At 43.3% G+C, this 18,234-nt stretch overlaps 3 protein-coding genes across 6 annotated transcripts; 2 read left to right on the plus strand and 1 right to left on the minus strand.

Moving 5' to 3' along the window:
* Positions 1 to 1,686: 1,686 nt before the first annotated feature.
* Positions 1,687 to 7,389, plus strand: clic1 (chloride intracellular channel 1). Its single transcript, XM_076051504.1, has 7 exons — positions 1,687 to 1,849; positions 2,056 to 2,118; positions 3,646 to 3,755; positions 3,916 to 4,041; positions 4,178 to 4,284; positions 4,670 to 4,851; positions 4,968 to 7,389. Exons 2-7 carry the CDS (start codon positions 2,077 to 2,079, stop codon positions 5,127 to 5,129), a joined length of 729 nt encoding a protein of 242 aa, XP_075907619.1. The 5' UTR covers positions 1,687 to 1,849; positions 2,056 to 2,076; the 3' UTR covers positions 5,130 to 7,389.
* A 571-nt stretch (positions 7,390 to 7,960) lies between these two features.
* On the plus strand, positions 7,961 to 18,197 carry ddah2 (DDAH family member 2, ADMA-independent). 4 transcript variants are annotated; one of them, XM_076051501.1, is made up of 6 exons: positions 7,961 to 8,093; positions 14,136 to 14,579; positions 15,436 to 15,624; positions 16,336 to 16,455; positions 16,764 to 16,913; positions 17,571 to 18,197. In XM_076051501.1, the coding sequence occupies exons 2-6, from the start codon at positions 14,280 to 14,282 to the stop codon at positions 17,688 to 17,690; spliced, it is 879 nt and encodes a 292-aa protein (XP_075907616.1). In that variant the 5' UTR covers positions 7,961 to 8,093; positions 14,136 to 14,279; the 3' UTR covers positions 17,691 to 18,197. The 4 variants fall into 4 exon arrangements, with proteins under 4 accessions (XP_075907616.1, XP_075907617.1, XP_075907615.1 ...); XM_076051502.1 differs by lacking the exon at positions 7,961 to 8,093 and adding an exon at positions 10,657 to 10,764; XM_076051500.1 differs by lacking the exon at positions 7,961 to 8,093 and adding an exon at positions 12,910 to 13,283.
* Positions 8,004 to 9,933, minus strand: lypc (ly6 domain containing, pigment cell). The gene is made up of 3 exons (XM_076051508.1): positions 9,709 to 9,933; positions 8,869 to 8,988; positions 8,004 to 8,215 (listed from the first exon to the last, which is right to left on the minus strand). Exons 1-3 carry the CDS (start codon positions 9,758 to 9,760, stop codon positions 8,004 to 8,006), a joined length of 384 nt encoding a protein of 127 aa, XP_075907623.1. The 5' UTR covers positions 9,761 to 9,933.
* Positions 18,198 to 18,234: the final 37 nt, after the last annotated feature.

Here is an 18,234-nt window from a genome sequence, read left to right on the forward strand (position 1 = left end):
ATTAAGCTGCAAACAGAAATCGGAAGGACCCCTAAAAACAAAATCTGCCAACATCTGACCACACGCAAAACAGTAAAATGTCATCTGTGCATTCTACACCGTTGATTGGTCAGAACCTCCGAGTTGCGGCACAACCCGTACGGCTTTAACTGCCTTAAACAAACTAAACCACCTGATAGACATCTCCAACAGATAGCAGCTGTCAAGTATGCCAAAGGTACATTATTCAGTAGAGACCAAATTCATACCAGTTATCGCCTACAATGCACTATTGTGCCCCACCACTTGATGACCTGATTCCCATTCTGTCACCCTTCCCCCACAGTTCCTCCCCCACACATACGTTTAGTCGTTTTAGGACCTACAATGCCCTCTAGTGCACACCACTAACCTGGACTGAAATGACATCTAGTGACAAATTGTGAGAGATCAATTTTGTTAAGTAGTTTTTTTTTAATCAATCATGCATGCATTGTTGATTTATTACATAACATCCACGGCAGTTTCAGAGAAATGGCTGAATCACTTCAGCCACAGTGACTTTGACCTTGCCGAGAAGTGTGAGCACACCCATTTTTGTTATTTTATGACAAACCTGTGGTGAAAATCTGTTTCTGGTTGGTATTTTGTGCACTTCTGATGGGACATAGTGAGTCTGACACTATGATGGGGTTCTATAGATGGGGTGCAAACATTGCATTCCTCGGCAATCACTCTGCTGAGAAATGCATGTGTTGCCAAAGAGTGCACAGAATATTTAGGCTCCTGTGAGGGCAAACATCAGCACCCATGCAAGGTTGGTCTGCTTTTACCCATGTCAATCTCTATCTGGAGGAATTAATACTTTTTTACAACTGATGGTAACTAACCGGGCAACATAACCCATCATGCACTGCGTTCATGGTAACCTTAAGGTTGAAAACATCGATGTTTTATAAGAACTGGATACCGGACTGGCAGTATGGCGGCGCACCAATTTCTATTCCAGTGGCCACTTGACACAAAAATCCAATGGGCCCAAATAGCATTTTTCCCATAGACCGCAATACAAAATAAACAACTCTAAATTGGCTGACAAGACAACTGTGTCCTGAAACGCAGCTCTCAGCAAATGTTTCTATTGTAGATTTTTCATGGTCTTTTAGTCCTTCAAAAGAAAATTATAAAGGCCAGAAAATCAGCAGGAAAGAGTTTATTCCGAGCTTGATGTCACGCCGTTCTATGTGCTGTGCCTTGGCTCGTTCTGATTGGCTGCATTCTTGTGTATCACGGGAGTTACAGCGCCATGCTGTAAAGTGGCCATGCTCTATGCACCCTGCGGAAAACATTTTCGACATATGCAGTGGGTGAGAAACTATGTTCAAATCAGTGGGCCACCATATTGGAGTCTGGGGGCCTGTGTCTCTAATCTGGCACATATCCCATCATGCACTGTGCTCACGCTGACCCAAAGGTTGAAAAGGCAAGAGTGTGATTTTTTTAGTATAGTATTATTTGGCACAAAAATGCATACGGTATATGTGTGTGTAACTTAATTTATATAGTTGTAAATTAATTCATGACTCTGATATTACTTTTTACCTATTTTATTATACATATTTATTCATTTAATAATGTGTTGTTTGAATAATGAGGAGCCCCCCACCCCGACCACCCTGAGAAAAGGGCTGTTCCTCTCTCCGCCCCTGTGCGCGCGGCACCCGGAAATGGAGGAGCGGCGCTGAGCAGTGTGTAGCGGTTGCGGCGGAGCGACACCCAGCTGCACCGGGAGGAAAGACGACTCGCAGCCAGCCACAGGCACCAGCGACAGCCCCTAGCACCCCGAGCTCGGTACGGAAGTCCTCCGAAAGTAAGTGAAAGTCCAAAAAGTTGGTCTTGTCTAAAGAATAAGAAAGACGCTCATGTCGTTTGCTCGCGGAGCCGCGGCGGAAGATGGGACTCGGCGAGCCCGACTTTCCAACCGCGATCCCCGAAGTTACAACATCACTTTTATTGTGCTCCACTTGCCCCGCTACTCATTCTCGTTTGTTCGTGTGTGTGCCTCTCCTTGAAAAGGCTATCGTCCAGCAGGCAAAGATGAGCGACCCAGACCAGCCCAAAATCGAACTTTTTGTCAAGGTGAGACTGCGAACGATGAAACTTGAGGCGGCGGCGCCGTCACGCCCAGACGGTGACGCCACACTTTGTGAATTTGTACCTGCAGTTTGTATGTCTCTCTCTCTCTCTCTCTCTCTCTCTCTCTCTCTCTCTCTCTCTCTCTCTCTCTCTCTCTCTCTGTTCTGCGCTATCTTGTTATCATCTCGTGTACATCGTCACGTCTCGCTGCTTGACAACCACTCGCTCGTATCTGTCCACGCTTCCGTTCATTTGCAATAACTCGTGTGTCATCCCTGCTGCCCTCCGCTGAGTCAGCGGGCTTTTATTCATGGCACTAATCTAATTAATACAACAGAATGAACCGACCGACTTTAATCTATATTTAGTAAGCTGGCCGGTCAGCCTAATCTCATTCCCCCTAAAGCAGTGGTAGTGGGGGAAGCCTCGCTGCTGCATGACAAATATGGCTCTCTGTGCCTCCTGCGCTCAGTTTCCATAATGATTCCTCTGTATGAACACGTGCACCAGCCTCCACCCCTCCCCCCCCACCCCCCTTCTACATCTTCATGGGGTCAAAGATGTTGTAACTTCTCTAGAAAAACAGAAACAATAAAAAATAATCTCAACTTTCAGTTGATTTTGCCTTTGACAGCACAGAACAGAATTTAGAAGCAACAAAACCCAACCCCACCCTCTCTCTCTTTTTTTTTTTTTTGCTTTTGTGTGCTTGTGTTTGTGTCTGAAAATGGCTCATCACGAAGACGCAGCAACTTCCTGAAGCTTGCGAACCTTTGACGTTTGTTTCGCTGGCGAGAAAGGTCACCGTCACCTCAGTGGCTGGTGCGTGTTTCCGCCAGAGATGGACGGAACTACTGAATAGTTTGTGCTCTCGATGACGTTCAGAGAGTTTGGTCAAAGCTACCGTGAATCTGAGTTGAGTGTGCTTGTGAGTAAATGAGCTTTCCAATTCATCATTGAAAGCTTTGTTAATGATGGTGTGAAACAGAGTAAAACTTAGAATCTAGGAGGAGTGTTTTAATTCATTTAAGGCAGGCATGGGCAAACTACGGCCCGGGGGCCATATGCGGCCTGAATTTCACATAAATTGAACCTAAATTTCACAATTTAATTTTTTTTTTTTTTTTTTTTTTAAGTTGTTTAAAAGTATTTTGTTCTAGGTATATTATGACCATTATAGTATCTACAGGTGAGTTGCTCTTTCTTGCCAATACACTGTTATAATGATATATGCTACCTGTGTAAAAAATGTTCAGTTAATCGATTGTCGATTAATTGTTAACATCCCTAATTTCAATAAATAATTTAAAAGGTTTGCCCACCCCTGATTTAAGACTTTGCAGAGCCCATTGTATTGATATTCCACACATAATAACTTCCATATGCCTGTTATAGAGATGTATTTCAATTAAAACCTCCCCCATTAGCACTCTCATTCTGTGTGTGTGTGTGTGTGTGTGTGTGTGTGTGTGTGTGTGTGTGTGTGTGTGTGTGTGTGTGTGTGTGTGTGTGTGTGTGTGTGTGTCCCAGGCGGGGAGCGACGGTCAGAGCATCGGGAACTGTCCCTTCTCCCAGCGTCTCTTCATGGTGCTGTGGCTGAAAGGAGTCCAGTTCGATGTCACCACCGTGGACATGAAGAGGTGAGGCTCCACTGAGACTATTTGCAGCCACGCTCAATCACATCCTGCCATTTTCTTCTTCCCACTTCCTTCCCCCGTCCTTCTTCTGTTGTTGGAGCAGCCGCGTCTTCCCAAACCGCTGTGTTTATTTTGCACTCTGTGTGTTTCCTTCCACCATTAGGAAGCCAGACATTTTGAAGGACCTGGCCCCGGGCGCCCAGCCTCCCTTCCTGCTCTACACCAACGAGGTGAAAACTGACACCAACAAGATTGAGGAGTTCCTGGAGGAAAACCTCTGCCCTCCCAAGTAATGGCACTTTTTTATTTTTCAACCTAGTTACAGTTCTGCTGAATGTTTTTGGGGCTTTTGATTTTTAAGTATCGCGCATTTTACTCCAGAGATTTTCGTATGTGAACATTCCTCAAACTCTCCGTCTGTCCAGGTGTCCTCGTCTGGCAGCTCGCAGTCCCGAGTCCAACACAGCGGGAATGGACGTTTTCTCTAAATTCTCTGCCTACGTCAAGAACTCGAACCCTCAGGCAAACGAAAGTGAGTGGACCTGGTTGTCTGTGTGGAAATCCTGCAATATTAACGCCGGTGCCACAGCCACTTCTGTCGCTGCTCGGATGTTGATGCGAACCAGCAGGGTGCGTCCCTGTTAATAACATTATGGTCTGAGCTTCTCCGTCTCGGTGCAGCAAGGTCACCTGCTGCTGCCCGTGTGCACTGATCTGATTGTGGCTGTTGTTGGGTAAAGATAGAAAGGAAAGAAAACCTTGCCGTTTGACTCTGGGAATCATTTAAAAGATTTAATTTGCACGCTAGAGGAGGATGTTTTTCCTTCTTAAGGGAGGCTACATTGTCCACAGAGCGTCAGTTGAGCCTCGATCACAGGCTGGAGGTTGAACGTCCTTGTGTGTGTGATTTCTCTCAGATTTAGAGAAGGGTCTGCTGAAGGCTCTGAAGACGCTGGACGACTACCTCGGCTGTCCACTTCCCGAGGAGATCGACGAGAATAGCGCCGATGACGTCACTTCCTCGTCCCGCCCCTTCCTGGATGGACAAGAGCTCACCCTGGCCGACTGCAACTTGCTGCCTAAGCTGCACATCATGAAGGTAATCGTCTGCTGTGTTAATCTGCGCCGCCCCCGGGGGCTCCAGGGATAAATGGATTACTGGGTCGTCTCGGTTTTGAAGCTAAAGACTCTGCGTCTTGCCCTCGCTCGCTCCAGGTCGTGTGTCTAAAGTACCGCAAATTCACCATCCCCGAGTCTCTGACGAACCTCTGGAGGTACCTGAACGCGGCGTACGCCAGGGAGGAGTTTGCCTCCACCTGCCCCAACGACAAGGAGATCCACATCGCCTACTCCTCGGTGGCCAAAGCGCTCAAGTAGGAGGGCGGAGGCTTGCACATGCTCAAACGTACTCCGCCTGTACACAACACACACTCTGCAGGCAACGTGGAGAGTCTGTTTCTTTTTTTTAATCATTATTATTGTTATTATTTCAAGTGTCTTTAAGTAAATTTGCAGTGTTAAAGCAAACATCACCTTTTGTAATGCGTCACGCAGTGCATCGTCCAATGTAGTCAGGCCGCCTCGGTGAGGTCGGCATGAAAAATGTTCCTCTTAAGAAATTGTTTTGTTGACACCCTGGTTTTACACTCCCACATAAAATTGCAGCCTTGCCTCTGCACAGATTTAGCCAGACAGTAAATATACATACAGCCTGTAAACAGAAGGGACAGGAAATCTGAGTCTTATCTCAAGCAGGGCAGGGAAATATGCTGTTTCTTTTCTGCAAAAAAAGAAAAAAAAAGAAAGATGCAACGATTTATAACGTACATATAAATCTTGAACTGACGCTCCACTGAGCTGGGATTAGCCTCTTCACCTGTGAACCTCAGTCAACGAGCTTTGTTAAAACAAAAGAACACGCAACAACAACAAATCAAACCCATCCGTCCAATCTGCTTCAGTTAAGTGTCAGAGTGAGTTAGTCACCAGCGCCTGGTAAAGAACAGAAATTAGCCGTCCAGCCCTCCTCTCGATGATGAATTTCAGCCACAATGTTCAGCCCCTCGGATCAAATGCTCAGACCACTAACGACCCACCGGATACAGTCGGTCCAAGTCTGTTTAAGTTCTAAAATAACACGTTTCACCTTTGGTTTGCTGTTTGTTCAAAGCCTCGAGCATTTCAGCAGCACTGGCCAACTTCTGCTTTCTCTTTGTGTATTTTATTAAAGATTTTTTTGGATGGTTCATCTCTGGGAGGAAGTGGGGGCTTTTCCTGGGCCTGCAGCACGACTTACATTTCAGAGCCACGGTTACAGAGACAGGAAACTGTTTCAATAGACGAAGGCTTCCCCTTTTCAGGGCTCCGGCAGCAGATGTGAAGTATTTTCGATATGCTGAGGTTGTTTGCAACAACTGGCAAGGCCCCCCGGTTCCAATGTCATACTATGCTCTGCCTGTCGTGCGTGACGGATTGTCGTTTTGTTGTTGACGGTGGGAACTGTTGTGATTGTGATTGGAGTTTTTGAGGAGAACCGAAACGTTTGTCTGTTGAGAATGGCTGTAGTGCCACATCGAGAGTGAGCGAGGTCGCCTGTCACTCACATCTCTCACTGTGCAAAGCAGGAAGTTAGGCGTAAGCGCATGCAATTTTTGAAAAGAAAACAATTGTCAGAGCTTTGGCACAGGAAGCAGCTGGTGGAATACTAATTCCTCACTTGGTTTGGGAGGCCAGTAGTTAGATTCACAACACGTTCAACTTGGTCACAGAGGAATTACCGTAGTTTTTTTAGTTTGAAAGTTGTTTGTATTTTAAATTGATATGTTGATAACAGATAGAATATTTTTATTTTATCATACGATAAGATGTGTTTTTGGATTTGTGCACCAGTTTGTCTAAAGCGATTTTTCAGAGTTTTGGGTCTGTTTTTTTTTTGTTGTTGTTGTTTCTTTTGTTTTTTAATGAAGTTCCTAAAGCAGCTGGCGGTGTGAGCATCTTTCCTATACTTTCAACATATGTGTCAACATATCAGTTTTTTTCACGTGTGGGGAAAAAAAGAAACCTAAGTGCAATTTTAAATCAATTAAAAAGGACAGTTTTTGTAGTCAGACGTCCAAAAAACAAACAACAAAAAACTATGTTTTCGCACGACTTAATTGTTTTGTCTGTTACTAAAAGATCAACCATCCAAAGGGATTATTTCAAAAATAATTTTAGTGCTAATTTGTTGTAATGTTTTTATTTTCACTTTTTACTTTAGAATTGTTCAGGGACCTTTTTGATCTCATGTTTTCATAAAAACATACGTCTGCTAGTTTGTCTCATTGTTTTTGTCTGAAACTTTTTTTGGATTGTTCTGCACAAGTTTTTTTTTGTTAATTCACCCGCTAGTGTGCATCACTCTGCGTTTCTCACCCTGAATTTAACTATTTTTCGTCTCTTCTTTTTGAAATTCAATGCTGTTTGCTGATTAGTTGAAGCAGGTCGTACGCAAACGTCCACATGGCTCAACACAGAGCTGTGGACACTAAAGCAGTGGATTGATATCAATGGTGAGGACAATCATACTAACTTTTATACTTCAGCGCTCTTAAAAAGGCTTGTATTAATGTGGCAATAAAAAAAACTTGATAATAAATCAGTGGCAGATGTGTATTTTGTTTTGCTCTGTTTTGTTTTGTTTTTTAGCAAGATGCATTACAATTACAGCTTTAAAAACATATGATTAGCTCTCTATTGGTATTAATTGACAGAGTTCCTGTTAAATATAGAAAATAGGAAGGTCAGCATACCATTGGGTTGAGATGGAGTTAAACAAAACAAGTTTAACACTTAAATCTTTAGTGTGATTTATTATTTTATTTATTATTATTTCGAATTAGACAGTCATCATTTTTTTTGCGTGACCAACATTAGAGTTGGGTAAAATACATTCTCTTCAGAATAAACCAAATAAAAATAAAAAATCATATGTGGCTATAATTCCACCAAGATTGGTCAGACCATTGTCTTCCCCTAATGGAGCTCGTGTGAAAAGAGTGAAAGCTCCAGAAGTGATTTAAAGCGAACAACAAGGTAAGCCGCAGTTTGGTAGCCGCATTATTCTTTTCTTTTATTCTTCTATTCTTCTTAAAGAAGTTGTTACGGTGGCAGAAAACTTTCTCTTCTCTTGTGTCATACAAACAGAAAGATTTTTACATCCTGCCCCTGTCAGGTTTCCTCCCCACCTCCCGTCATCCACCTGGAGCGCGCTCAAGCCAGCAGCAGTGCGAGCGCCGGCAGCAGGATCAGTGCCAGTCTTCCCCAGCTGGGGGCAGCAAAGGGCGCGGCGCCGTTGCACAGGTCGGTGTCGCAGCAGATGTTGGTGTAGTTGAAGTAGAGGCCGGAGGCGTACTTCTGCCCGCTCACACCGCACTGCGCGGGGATGGCGCAGCTCTTCTCGTACATCGTTATTTGTAGAGAACCTGCGAGAGCGGAATGAACCGTTGTCAATGCAAATCACTGTTAGTCGGAATACAACGATTGAACATAAGTGTTGTAAATGTATGTTTTTCTTTCTCCATTTAGTAGTAAAAAAAAATGTTCTTTAAAAATCCACCCCCTTAAAAAAAACTTTGATTCATTATACTAACACCTTTGAATACATTCTATGACACAAATGTCAAAAAGGAAGGAAAGGAATGTTTCTTACTTTTATCTTAGTCAGTACAGTTTTATAAACAAGATGCCAATAATAGTATTTTTTATTGTTTTGGCAAAAAATGAATTGATTAAGTTGAACGTAAGAAGGACTTTTCCCCCGTAATTAGTTACAAGCTGGACAAATCACAAACAAAGATTTCTGCTGCCATTTAGTATTTGTTTTTTATACTCTAAAATGCTTAGAACGGTTGTCTGCGCTGGTATTTTCCCCTAGCCTGCACAGTAACGACGCATACAAATCCAGAGGGCGCTGCTGCGACTGCATCTCCAATCTGATCTCAGAAAACGATCTGCACTCCGAGGCTCCGTCTGTCAGTTTGTGTACATCATGCTCGAGGTCATCGGAAAATAATCTCCTTTTACGGAAGTAAACTCTCCCTCGAACAAACAAAGCACACCACAGTGTGTCTCTCACCTCGTCTCCCCATCGCGACGCTCGACAGGCAGCGCTGGCCAGCCGGACACTCCTGGGGGAACTTCAGGCAGTCCAGCGGGGAGATGGCCGGGAACACACAGGTGAAGCAGTGCAAACAGGCTGGCAGGAAAGCACCAGATTATGTCAGTAGATACATTTTGTAGTGAGTCTGCTGTTGAGGAAAAACTGGAGATGCTTCAGGGTGTTGAGTAAGAATTGAATAGGAAACTCTGAGGCACGAATGAGTTTTTTTTTGCCTGCAAACTGTCGCAATAACAGTGGTGTAATCTCGTTTATTGTAGTGGGTATACTCTGAGTCCTTAACCGGTTGCAGCTACTTCAAAACAACAACAACAACAAAATTCTCAGCCATCAAGTGCAAAAAGTGGTGCAAACGCAATTAAATTCTCTGAAGCAAAAAAATGGCTAAAACAGATCGGAACATAAAACATCATTTTAATCACATTTTTAAACAGGAAAGTGAACGTTGTGGCAAAACAAAAACACAATGATACGTATCTTTACACATTTTTTAGTGGTAGTATGGTAATTCTGAACCTTTTCTGGTGGTTATACATCATATACCTGCATATCATGTAGGCTGCACCACTGCACAATAGGGTTTGCTTCGTGGTTCCAGTGTTTTGTTCATTTAGGAAGATAAATAAATACAGAATCTAGAGTTTCTATTTAGAACACTTGTATTTGAAAGTTGGTTAAAAGAAAGTTACATAAATTGTAACCTAAAGCGTCCATATACTTCCAACACTTTCCTTTTTCTTCTGCTCAAAATATTTAGTTGAAAACACTTTTAAAAATTGCGTGTGTTGTCCAACATACCTGCCAAAGGTAGACAGCACAGGAGAAAAAACAGATGCTGTGAACGAAGCATGATGTGTCCACAAAGAACCTCAATTACACCTTAAGACCTGCTGGAAGAAAAAAACAAAAACCTTGGGGTGTTTCAGCTCGGCCCTCAAACTACCTGCTGCTGATCTGATGTCCGGCAACTCATTCCTTTATCGTTTCTACCAAGGCTTCCCTCCTCCCATTCATTTCTTTCGGCAGAAAGTTTTTTCCTTCTCGCTGTCCTTGGCCTGCGACTCAAATGCCCGTCCTGTCCCTGTTTGTCTGATTTAACTCAGAGAGATAATAAATATCAGCTGACACCCATTGACTGCGGTGACTGACACTCTCAATCTCACACTGAGTTGTAGAAGTACTCCAAGAAACAGAAGGTTCTGACTTTAGTCACAGTGCTTGGTATGCAGTTGTTTAATGTTTACAAAAAAATGCTCCTAGATAATTTCCATAAGGCAAAAAATTAAATATGGCCAGTGTGTTCTCTCAACTTAAACATAATCAAATTAGCTTAAGTTTGACTCATCGCCACATGACAAGTGGCAATAATACTTTTCAAACTCTTTGATGTAGTTCTTTCATGTCTCCAAAACGTGTTAATGTTGCCAACCAGATTAGTGAACCTACTGGTATTTTTTACGTTCACCTCTTGTGTTTTTGTAAATAATTGATTTTTTTTTGAATGATTTAAGTTAAACATATTATTATTAAGATGTTTTAAAATAACGCAGTACTCTGTGTTCGAGCATTTCGTACATTTTTTCTGTGAAGATTACAAACGAATGGGACAGACATGATGGTTAAAGTGAAATGACCCTTGACTGTGATGCTAATAGTGGCCTCACCTACTGCTCTAATCTGCACTGTCTGTTGTCTAATATTAGCAATTATTATGTAGTGTGTGTGTGTGTGTGTTTTGGATTGCAGCAAGGGCGAGTCATGAGAATAGGCCGACGGCGGGGAGTTCCACAGAGGCAGTCAGCATCTTGGAGGCGGAGTGAGAAAGTCAGTCAGCATGTCGGAAGCCGATAGTCAGTGAGTCGGAGAGCGAATCTGTTTAACTGAATTACCCTGCAGGCCGTAATGGGAGACGTGAGGGCAGCGCACACGACGGTCTGCTGACAGCAGTCTTGTGATGGTGCAAGCCAAGTGGGCTCAGACTGAATAAGCTGTTTACCAGTTGATTAATTACACACAAGACACAGCCGAATGCCTGGAACAGCAGCATCTGCAAGCCCTCTGCGTTCGTTTGTTTTTTATGTTGTTTAGTTTTTTTTCCCCAGTACGTTTCTGCAAACAGCAGCATGTAAAATTGAGACCATAACTTGCTTCCGTGAGGATCTTTTTCTTTCCACTTGGTTTCAGGCTTTGTTTACTTTTTGCGCATTTGCACTTTCTTACATTTGTTTCTGACTTTTATTTTATTTTCCCCTTTAAATAAATAAAACAGGTTACACAGAATAGAGAATAAGATAAACAGGATAACTCACTAAACCATTTGTCACAGTTGCATAATTTATGACCTAATCCAGAACTTCTGTGAATTAATTCTCGCCAGATGTACAATAATAACTCATTTATATTCATGGGGAGTGGTAAAAGGGCCGGTGCTATATTTGACAGGATGTTTGGCGCTCTGGCTGAAGGATCTCAGCGGACAGATGGTGTTTTAATCCCGTCTGTGGCCTTTCTACCTCCCACCCTCCATCGCTCCACCTATCACTCGGCCCCGACATGTTCTCACGTGCTCGTCCTCTTCTCCTGGTGGAAAAATACTCTTTCTGATGCTGTCATTGCCTTCAAAGAGGCCTTGAATGATGCACGCACTCCAAGAAATTAGCTTAAAGAAAAACATGGCTCTGTATCATGGTTTCATGTCATGCAGGTTTATATACACCCAGACATCTGTGACATTACATGTGTTTGTATCACTGCTGTGCAAAACCCACAAACATCAGTGGCTGAATGTCAGATAGAGTTCATTTGACTTAAGGGAATGCAGAGAGTTTAATTCACTTTCTGATAAACCACCGTGTGTTGTTTATCCACAGGGTCCTGCATCATCTGACCCACATTTTGGGTAAAGCCAGATTATTATTTTTTTATTTTTTTGATCACATAACAGGGACAAACAGAGGCAACACTGATGGCTTGGAATCACAGCCATGGCGATTCTGAACAGGAAGACACCAGAGACCTGCAGTCGCAAAAATCAATTGTGAACTTGACAAGCCGTCGTTTATTTAGACCACTGCAGCCAAGGAGAACATTTGTCAAGAGGTCATGCTGCGATGCTGACAGTTGATAAACAGTTTGCCAAGATTAAAAAGGAGAATACATAAGCTCTTAATCCTATAGAAATGCTTCAGTCTGTCTTTAATTCAGTGCCTCGCAGTATGGATTGGACGTTTAGGTTTTAACAAGGCCAAGTATGGAGATGCCCTTGAATGTGAACTCCTTGGTCAATAAATAAATATGAATGAATAAAATATAGCCAGTGCTTCGTTCTATCTAGAGTGGCATGATCTGAGATTTGATTTGTGACATTGGAAACACCTGTGCTGATTGGAAACACCAAGTATGTCATTTGACGAATTTATAGGCTAAAACTGGATTTGTCAGCATGGAAACCACCCCCAAATAATTTTTGACACAGGAGCTCTGATTTGTGAATTTTGATCAATTTAAGAGGAAAGGAAGACAACTGTTTGTTTGGTTATTTTTGGTTTGTTTATAATTCTTGACTCTGGTTCTTTTAACACCTGTTAATTGCTATTTTTACTTGCATGTGAACATCCTTCACGCACCAGCCCGTGACAACGTGAATAATTCTGCACGTGTTCATTTTGGAAGCTGATTCATATTCAGTGCATCATCAATTTGCGACATTGTTGTTTTGTTTGTTTTTCTAAATTTCAGACATTTTCTGGATAATAAGACATTTTAGCTTGCAAAAGATTTTAGAAAAGTAATGGAATCGTCAGTTCATTAAGTAATTATTACAAAATTACCACTTTTGCCACAATAATCCCGTTACATTACTCCGTTACTCAAAAGGTAGTTAAATTACAAGGGTACATTACTTAGTGATAAATTACTCGCCAAAACTGTTCATGTTTACGTTCATTGGATCCAGATTGCGGACAGCCGCCAGGACGCTGTGGGGGGGTGGAGGGGTGTGCCGCGTCAATCTCCCGAAGAGTGAGCGAAGAACAAACGGAAGTGCCGTACTTCTTCCCGGAAAAATAAAGCGCACGGCGAGCTTCCATAACGACTAGATGTGTATTTCTTCTTTCTTTTAAAACACGTTTAGGTCGTTGGCACGTAAAAGGTTTGACTTTCTTATTTACTTCCACATTTCGTTGGTAGCTAATAACGCGTGCGTTTCCGTAGACGTTTAATTTGAAAGGTAACGGGAAGTGTGCTTCATCTGTAGTTCAGTGGGCGCTGAAAAGGCAGGAGGGAAGGGGGAGCGGGAGAAGGGAACTGGGTCGGCTGAGATATTAAAGCCAAAAACGGAGGACGTCTGCTGTTTACCCTCAAAATATATTAAGGTAAGCACTTGTTGGCCAGTAGCGAATATAGGTACATGTGTAACTTGTTTAATTGTTTTTTGTTGTTGTTGTGGAAAAGCTGTAGAACATCAGCTGAAGTATTTTGGGAAGGGGGCGGCGAAACTGCTGGGCGGTTCACGGTTCATGCAAACAGCTTGTTTTGTTCCGTGGGAGCTTATAAATGCTATTCATTTTCTCAGCCATTCGTATGGGTTTGAGAATCGTACGATGCGCTTGCGTCAGCGGTCGAATCATACAGATCACTAAAGCAAAAACAACGGTGCTGCGTTGCAAGTTTATCTTTTTATTTCCAACCGCTGTTTGGCTGGAGAATGAGTAGCCCAACCAAAGTTTGAAACTGAGTACTTTCTGCGCGTTGAGGCGCATTTCTCATAACGACGTGGATGTGAAATCTCAGCACTTGTTGCACGAGTTCTGATGCAGATTTGGGCAACATCCTGTGTGGAAGGAAACTCGGTCCAGGCCACTGCTGTGAGTTTGTGGGAAGGCGATAAAAGGGGCCAATTGTCCCAGAAACCACCTCCTGTCCAACACATGGACAGGCTCCGTGGCTCTATACAATACTTTTTCCTTCATAAACTTTGAATAATGCCTAGCTGTGGTCTGTTATTTCAGCTGTCCTTGGCGATTTATTTATTTATTTATTTATTTATTTATTTAAACCACTGACTAAATGTTTCCTGGCAAATCACATGTGTGCAATCCATCAGAGTAACACACTTTATTTGCTTCTTCACAATAACCTCTCAAAGCCAGAATGTCACAAATATAACCCACAGGAGATGCGTGTATTTATGTATGTTTCCTTGTTGTTTTGCTTGTCGTCCGCAGGTGTAGGAGCTGCTGAGTTTGGGATACAGATCCTCAAAACTCCATTTCTTGGCCTTTCGCACCCATTAATCTTTGCGAGTGTTTTTGCACTTTTGTATGTTTAAACCTTGGAAAACACAAACACAGAATTGACAGACACACATCATGGCCAACGTGTCCCCATACGGCACCTTCACCCACGCTGTGGTACGGGGCATTCCAGAGACCTTTGGCAAACACGAGGGGGAGGGCCGTGAGAACGGCGACGCCTCGGTGGACTTGGCCAAAGCTCAGCGCCAGTTCGGGTGCCTGACCGGAGCTCTGAGGCAGAAGGTGGGCCTGCAGCTCATTGAGATACCGCCTGACCCCGAGCTGCCGGAGAGCTGGAGGATAGAGGACGTGGCCATCATCCAGGGGAGCACAGCGCTCATCACCAGGCCCTTCAAACAGCAGAGACGCAGCGAGGTAATGACGCAGGGCATTTTAGCTGCGTTCACACTGCCAGTCAAAATCCGATTTTCAGCCCATCCAGATTGAAACCGGACGGCTCTTTTGTAGTCTGAACAGTCACAAATCACATGAAATCCAATTTTTGGATTGCCCGCATTTGGACTGATGCGTCTCAGTGTGAACAGCTCCAAACACACCAATGGGTTTTGACTGTCTGTGACATCAATGCGCCCCACCAGAGGGCGTCATTCCAGGTGCGGAGCTGTAACGTAATGGGGCAGATGGAAGCAGTAGAAAACATCACTGCCTGGACAGAGGAGGAAACTCATTGGCTCATCAGTGTGTGGGGAGATACTGTTGCTTCATTCAAGCTGAGCTTCAGGCCATGTATCGCAACAAGTCCATTTAGTTTTTGCTGCTGTCCTAATTATATGACGTCACACACTGCACGCTACGCTGGACGACGCCTCCGCTCCGACGTCGTTGCTACAGCAACCTGTCAGACGGGTCAATAATGTGGCCCAGTCTGAACAGAGCCGGATTCCATTTGGACCCTGGCTAAAAACAGTGTGGACAGTCAGCCCTAAAAATCAGATTTGAGAAGGAATCTGATTTGAGTGAGGTTTGCCTGCAGTCTGAATGCAGCCTTTTAGATTCTTTCATCTTGTTTTGTAAGATGAACAACAGATTTAATCATTGAAACATAAAATATTCCCAGGAACCCAGCAGTTGCAGAGGAAGTTCGGCAGAGGAATTTTAAAGTTCATCCAGACAGACAGACTTGCATATGGTTGCCACCTGTATTTTTGCAAGAGTGGCGGAATATAGTTAGCAACGCCTTTCCCCCCCGCCCCACCCCCCTCCTTTGCAGGCTGAAGCCGTGAGGCGGGTGATGTCAGAGCTCAACCTGACCGTGGTGGAGATGGGTTCGGAGGAAGGCAATACGGCAGGGGCCACACTGGAGGGCAGCGACGTCCTCTTCACAGGAAAGGAGTTCTTTGTCGGCATCTCCTCTCACACCAACCAAAGAGGGGCGGAAGTGTTGGCAGACACTTTCAAAGTAAGAGTCTGGAGATGGAGTTGTATTTCTGATGCATAATTCAGATTTATTTATTGCATTCAGAAATTTCTGAGCGCAAGTATTTCGTGAAACACTGCTCCCATTGCCTTTGACTGTGTGGATAAATGTTTGATATGGCTTCTGAAAACCCAGAAAATTATAAGATATCATGTGCCAGTCACTCGTCCAAAAATAAATGATAATCGCTCGGCTGCCATAGTGAGCAGGTGGCCGTTTGCTTCATTGTGTCCGGGGAACAGTCCATAAAGAGTGATGAATGAGGCCGCTGGCTTGTCCAATGAATGCAGACCACACAAAAAGCTCCTCCCTCCCTTTTCCCCAGTATTACACACCTATTAGTATCGATTCTTCCACTTCTCATAAGTGCTTTCTCTGCTCCCTTGACTCCTTAAAACACTCATTGCTTCTGTGTTCATGTGTGTGTTGTTTGTTATTGTGTGTGTGTGTGTGTTATGAATTAGTCAGGGGAGGCCTTGTGAGTGTGTGTGTCAGAACAGCGTCATACTCTTCATCGTGTTTCAGAATGATTGCGCAAGCATTTTCGTCCTTTTCTTTGTTTACCGTCTGAAATATTTTTTCAGTGTGTTTTGCATGCGTCTCCGTGCATGTTAAAACCTCAGTGTGAAATGTCCGGATTATGAGCAATGCTATTTTGGGTTGTGTAGATAATTAGGATTTTCATCTGTCCAGGACTTTGCTGTGTCCACTGTCCCTGTTTGTGGTGGAACCCGACTTAAAAACATCTGCTCCATGGGAGGTCCGCATACAATCATCATCAGCAACAGTGATGGGGCCAAGAGGACACTGAAGGTGTGTCTGTGTGTTAACAGCGAGCATAGAGTTTTAGTTAAGAAATAAGTATTTTTAAGTACTTCAGCCTTGTATTGACATTTTTAATCGAAGTGTTACAATTTTGTTTTTGTTTTTTAAACTAACAGCTGTGTACAGGAAGTCAAAAGTTGTGTTACAAAACTTGTTTCCTATTGTTCTGTAGTTCAAATATCTCTTAAAAAAATAAGGGCCTAATTCATGTCAAATCAGCATTATTTTCATTGCCAGTTTTTCTTCTGAGCCAATGCGTCACTGGGAGGGTCCCACTAAAATATGTTCATCTCCAGATGATGGAACAGCTGACTGATCATCACTACGAGGTGCTCACTGTTCCAGAGGAGGCAGCAGCCAACTGTGTCTACATCAAAGGCACCTCCCCACGGCTTCCTGGCTTCCTGCTCCACCGACCTGCAGAGGAATGTCCCGACAGTGTCTCGGTGAGGACGGCTGGGGGTTTGGCCTCTCCAGTGGAGGGTTTGAATCAACAACAGAGGAAACGTTAAGGAACTTAGATTGTATAAATATGGCCTTCCAGTGTTTAATACTTTAAAACCCTGCAACTGAGGGACTGACGGGAATTTTCCAATAATGTTGTGAAGTTCTGCTCTTCAGTGCACTTGCTTTTAAACTTGTCTCCAATCTGTTTGTCATATTTCCTATAAACTCTTGACTAGTATTTTTGAGCCATAGACTTGTTTCTCGAAAAGCTGCATTCTTCCAACTCACCAGCAGGAGGAGACACCAACCAAGCATTTCTGGTCTACCCAATATTGAACTATAAAAATTATTTAAAAATCTCAAATTGGTTCCAGTGATTCGAATATTTAACTCATTCATTTCATAGAGAAATTGTTTTGGTCCTTTAAAAAAATTGTTTTGATAATCCAACAAGCTCAAGGTTGTAGTAAGTTAATGTTGGTAAAAAAGGGTCCTTGGTGAAATGTTCGTAAAGATCCTTGCAGAGATGCAGTTGTACACTCCTTGTGAGTGGAAGAAACACTGAAATGCCAATCAGACTTGGTTAACCCACAAGGAGACCATCTGCATCAGCAGGATTCGTCTGAATTCACAACTTGTCTTGTCATCCTCTGCAGGCCTTCCAGAAGCTACAGGACTACACCCTGCTCCCTACAGCCTGCAGTGAGGCCTCCAAACTGGGGGCGTCACTCTCCTCACTCTGCCTCCTCATCAACAGAAAATTCTCCTATTTGTAAAAAAAAGAAATAAAAATCACTCATCATACTTAATGGCAGATGTACACGTTGACAGTGGTGGAGGGCTTCTAAGCCACTCTAGTAATTTATTTTATTCCTAAGGAAAGTGAACTTCTGAAATTAATAACCACTTTTTGGCATCGCTCCTTGCACCAATCTAGTCTTTACACACCTATTTAATTTAATGACGCTTGAATCAGTCACTTAACTTCCTCCCCTCCCACTGAGCAGGTAAACGACAATCAGGCTGCCACAGAACCCAGTTTTGGTAAATTGTCGAGTTGATTGCTGTTGGTTTGAACATTTAAGGCCTACTAATTATAGAAACTTTGGTACTAAAGTTAATGTGCTGATTAGACACGTTCACTGTAATGCCCAGTGTTTGTATATCATCAAGTTGACTGTCCAATGCCGTACATGTAGCTCCTGAGAATGCAGTTTTAGCGTCTTCAATTGTAACGTTTGACTTTGTAGCAAATGTACTGATACCAATAAAACTCAAAAACTACTCGTGTCTCTTGAGAGAAATGGAAGAAAAACGCAC

This window comes from Nelusetta ayraudi, unplaced genomic scaffold (assembly GCF_046127955.1).
Source record: "Nelusetta ayraudi isolate G7.1 ecotype Tasmania unplaced genomic scaffold, CSIRO-AGI_Nayr_v1 ptg000135l, whole genome shotgun sequence".
NCBI lineage: Eukaryota > Metazoa > Chordata > Actinopteri > Tetraodontiformes > Monacanthidae > Nelusetta > Nelusetta ayraudi.

Coding starts and splice junctions, on each gene's coding strand:
- clic1 (XM_076051504.1), top strand. CDS start 2,077: ATGAGCGACCCAGACCAGCCCAAAATCGAACTTTTTGTCAAG. Junction 3,756..3,915: donor ACCACCGTGGACATGAAGAG/GTGAGGCTCCAC, acceptor TTCCACCATTAG/GAAGCCAGACATTTTGAAGG. Junction 4,042..4,177: donor GAAAACCTCTGCCCTCCCAA/GTAATGGCACTT, acceptor CCGTCTGTCCAG/GTGTCCTCGTCTGGCAGCTC.
- lypc (XM_076051508.1), bottom strand. CDS start 9,760: ATGCTTCGTTCACAGCATCTGTTTTTTCTCCTGTGCTGTCTACCTTTG. Junction 8,989..9,708: donor GTGCTGTCTACCTTTGGCAG/GTATGTTGGACA, acceptor CTTTCCTGCCAG/CCTGTTTGCACTGCTTCACC. Junction 8,216..8,868: donor CGTCGCGATGGGGAGACGAG/GTGAGAGACACA, acceptor CCGCTCTCGCAG/GTTCTCTACAAATAACGATG.
- ddah2 (XM_076051501.1), top strand. CDS start 14,280: ATGGCCAACGTGTCCCCATACGGCACCTTCACCCACGCTGTGGTACGG. Junction 16,456..16,763: donor GGGCCAAGAGGACACTGAAG/GTGTGTCTGTGT, acceptor GTTCATCTCCAG/ATGATGGAACAGCTGACTGA. Junction 16,914..17,570: donor AATGTCCCGACAGTGTCTCG/GTGAGGACGGCT, acceptor CATCCTCTGCAG/GCCTTCCAGAAGCTACAGGA.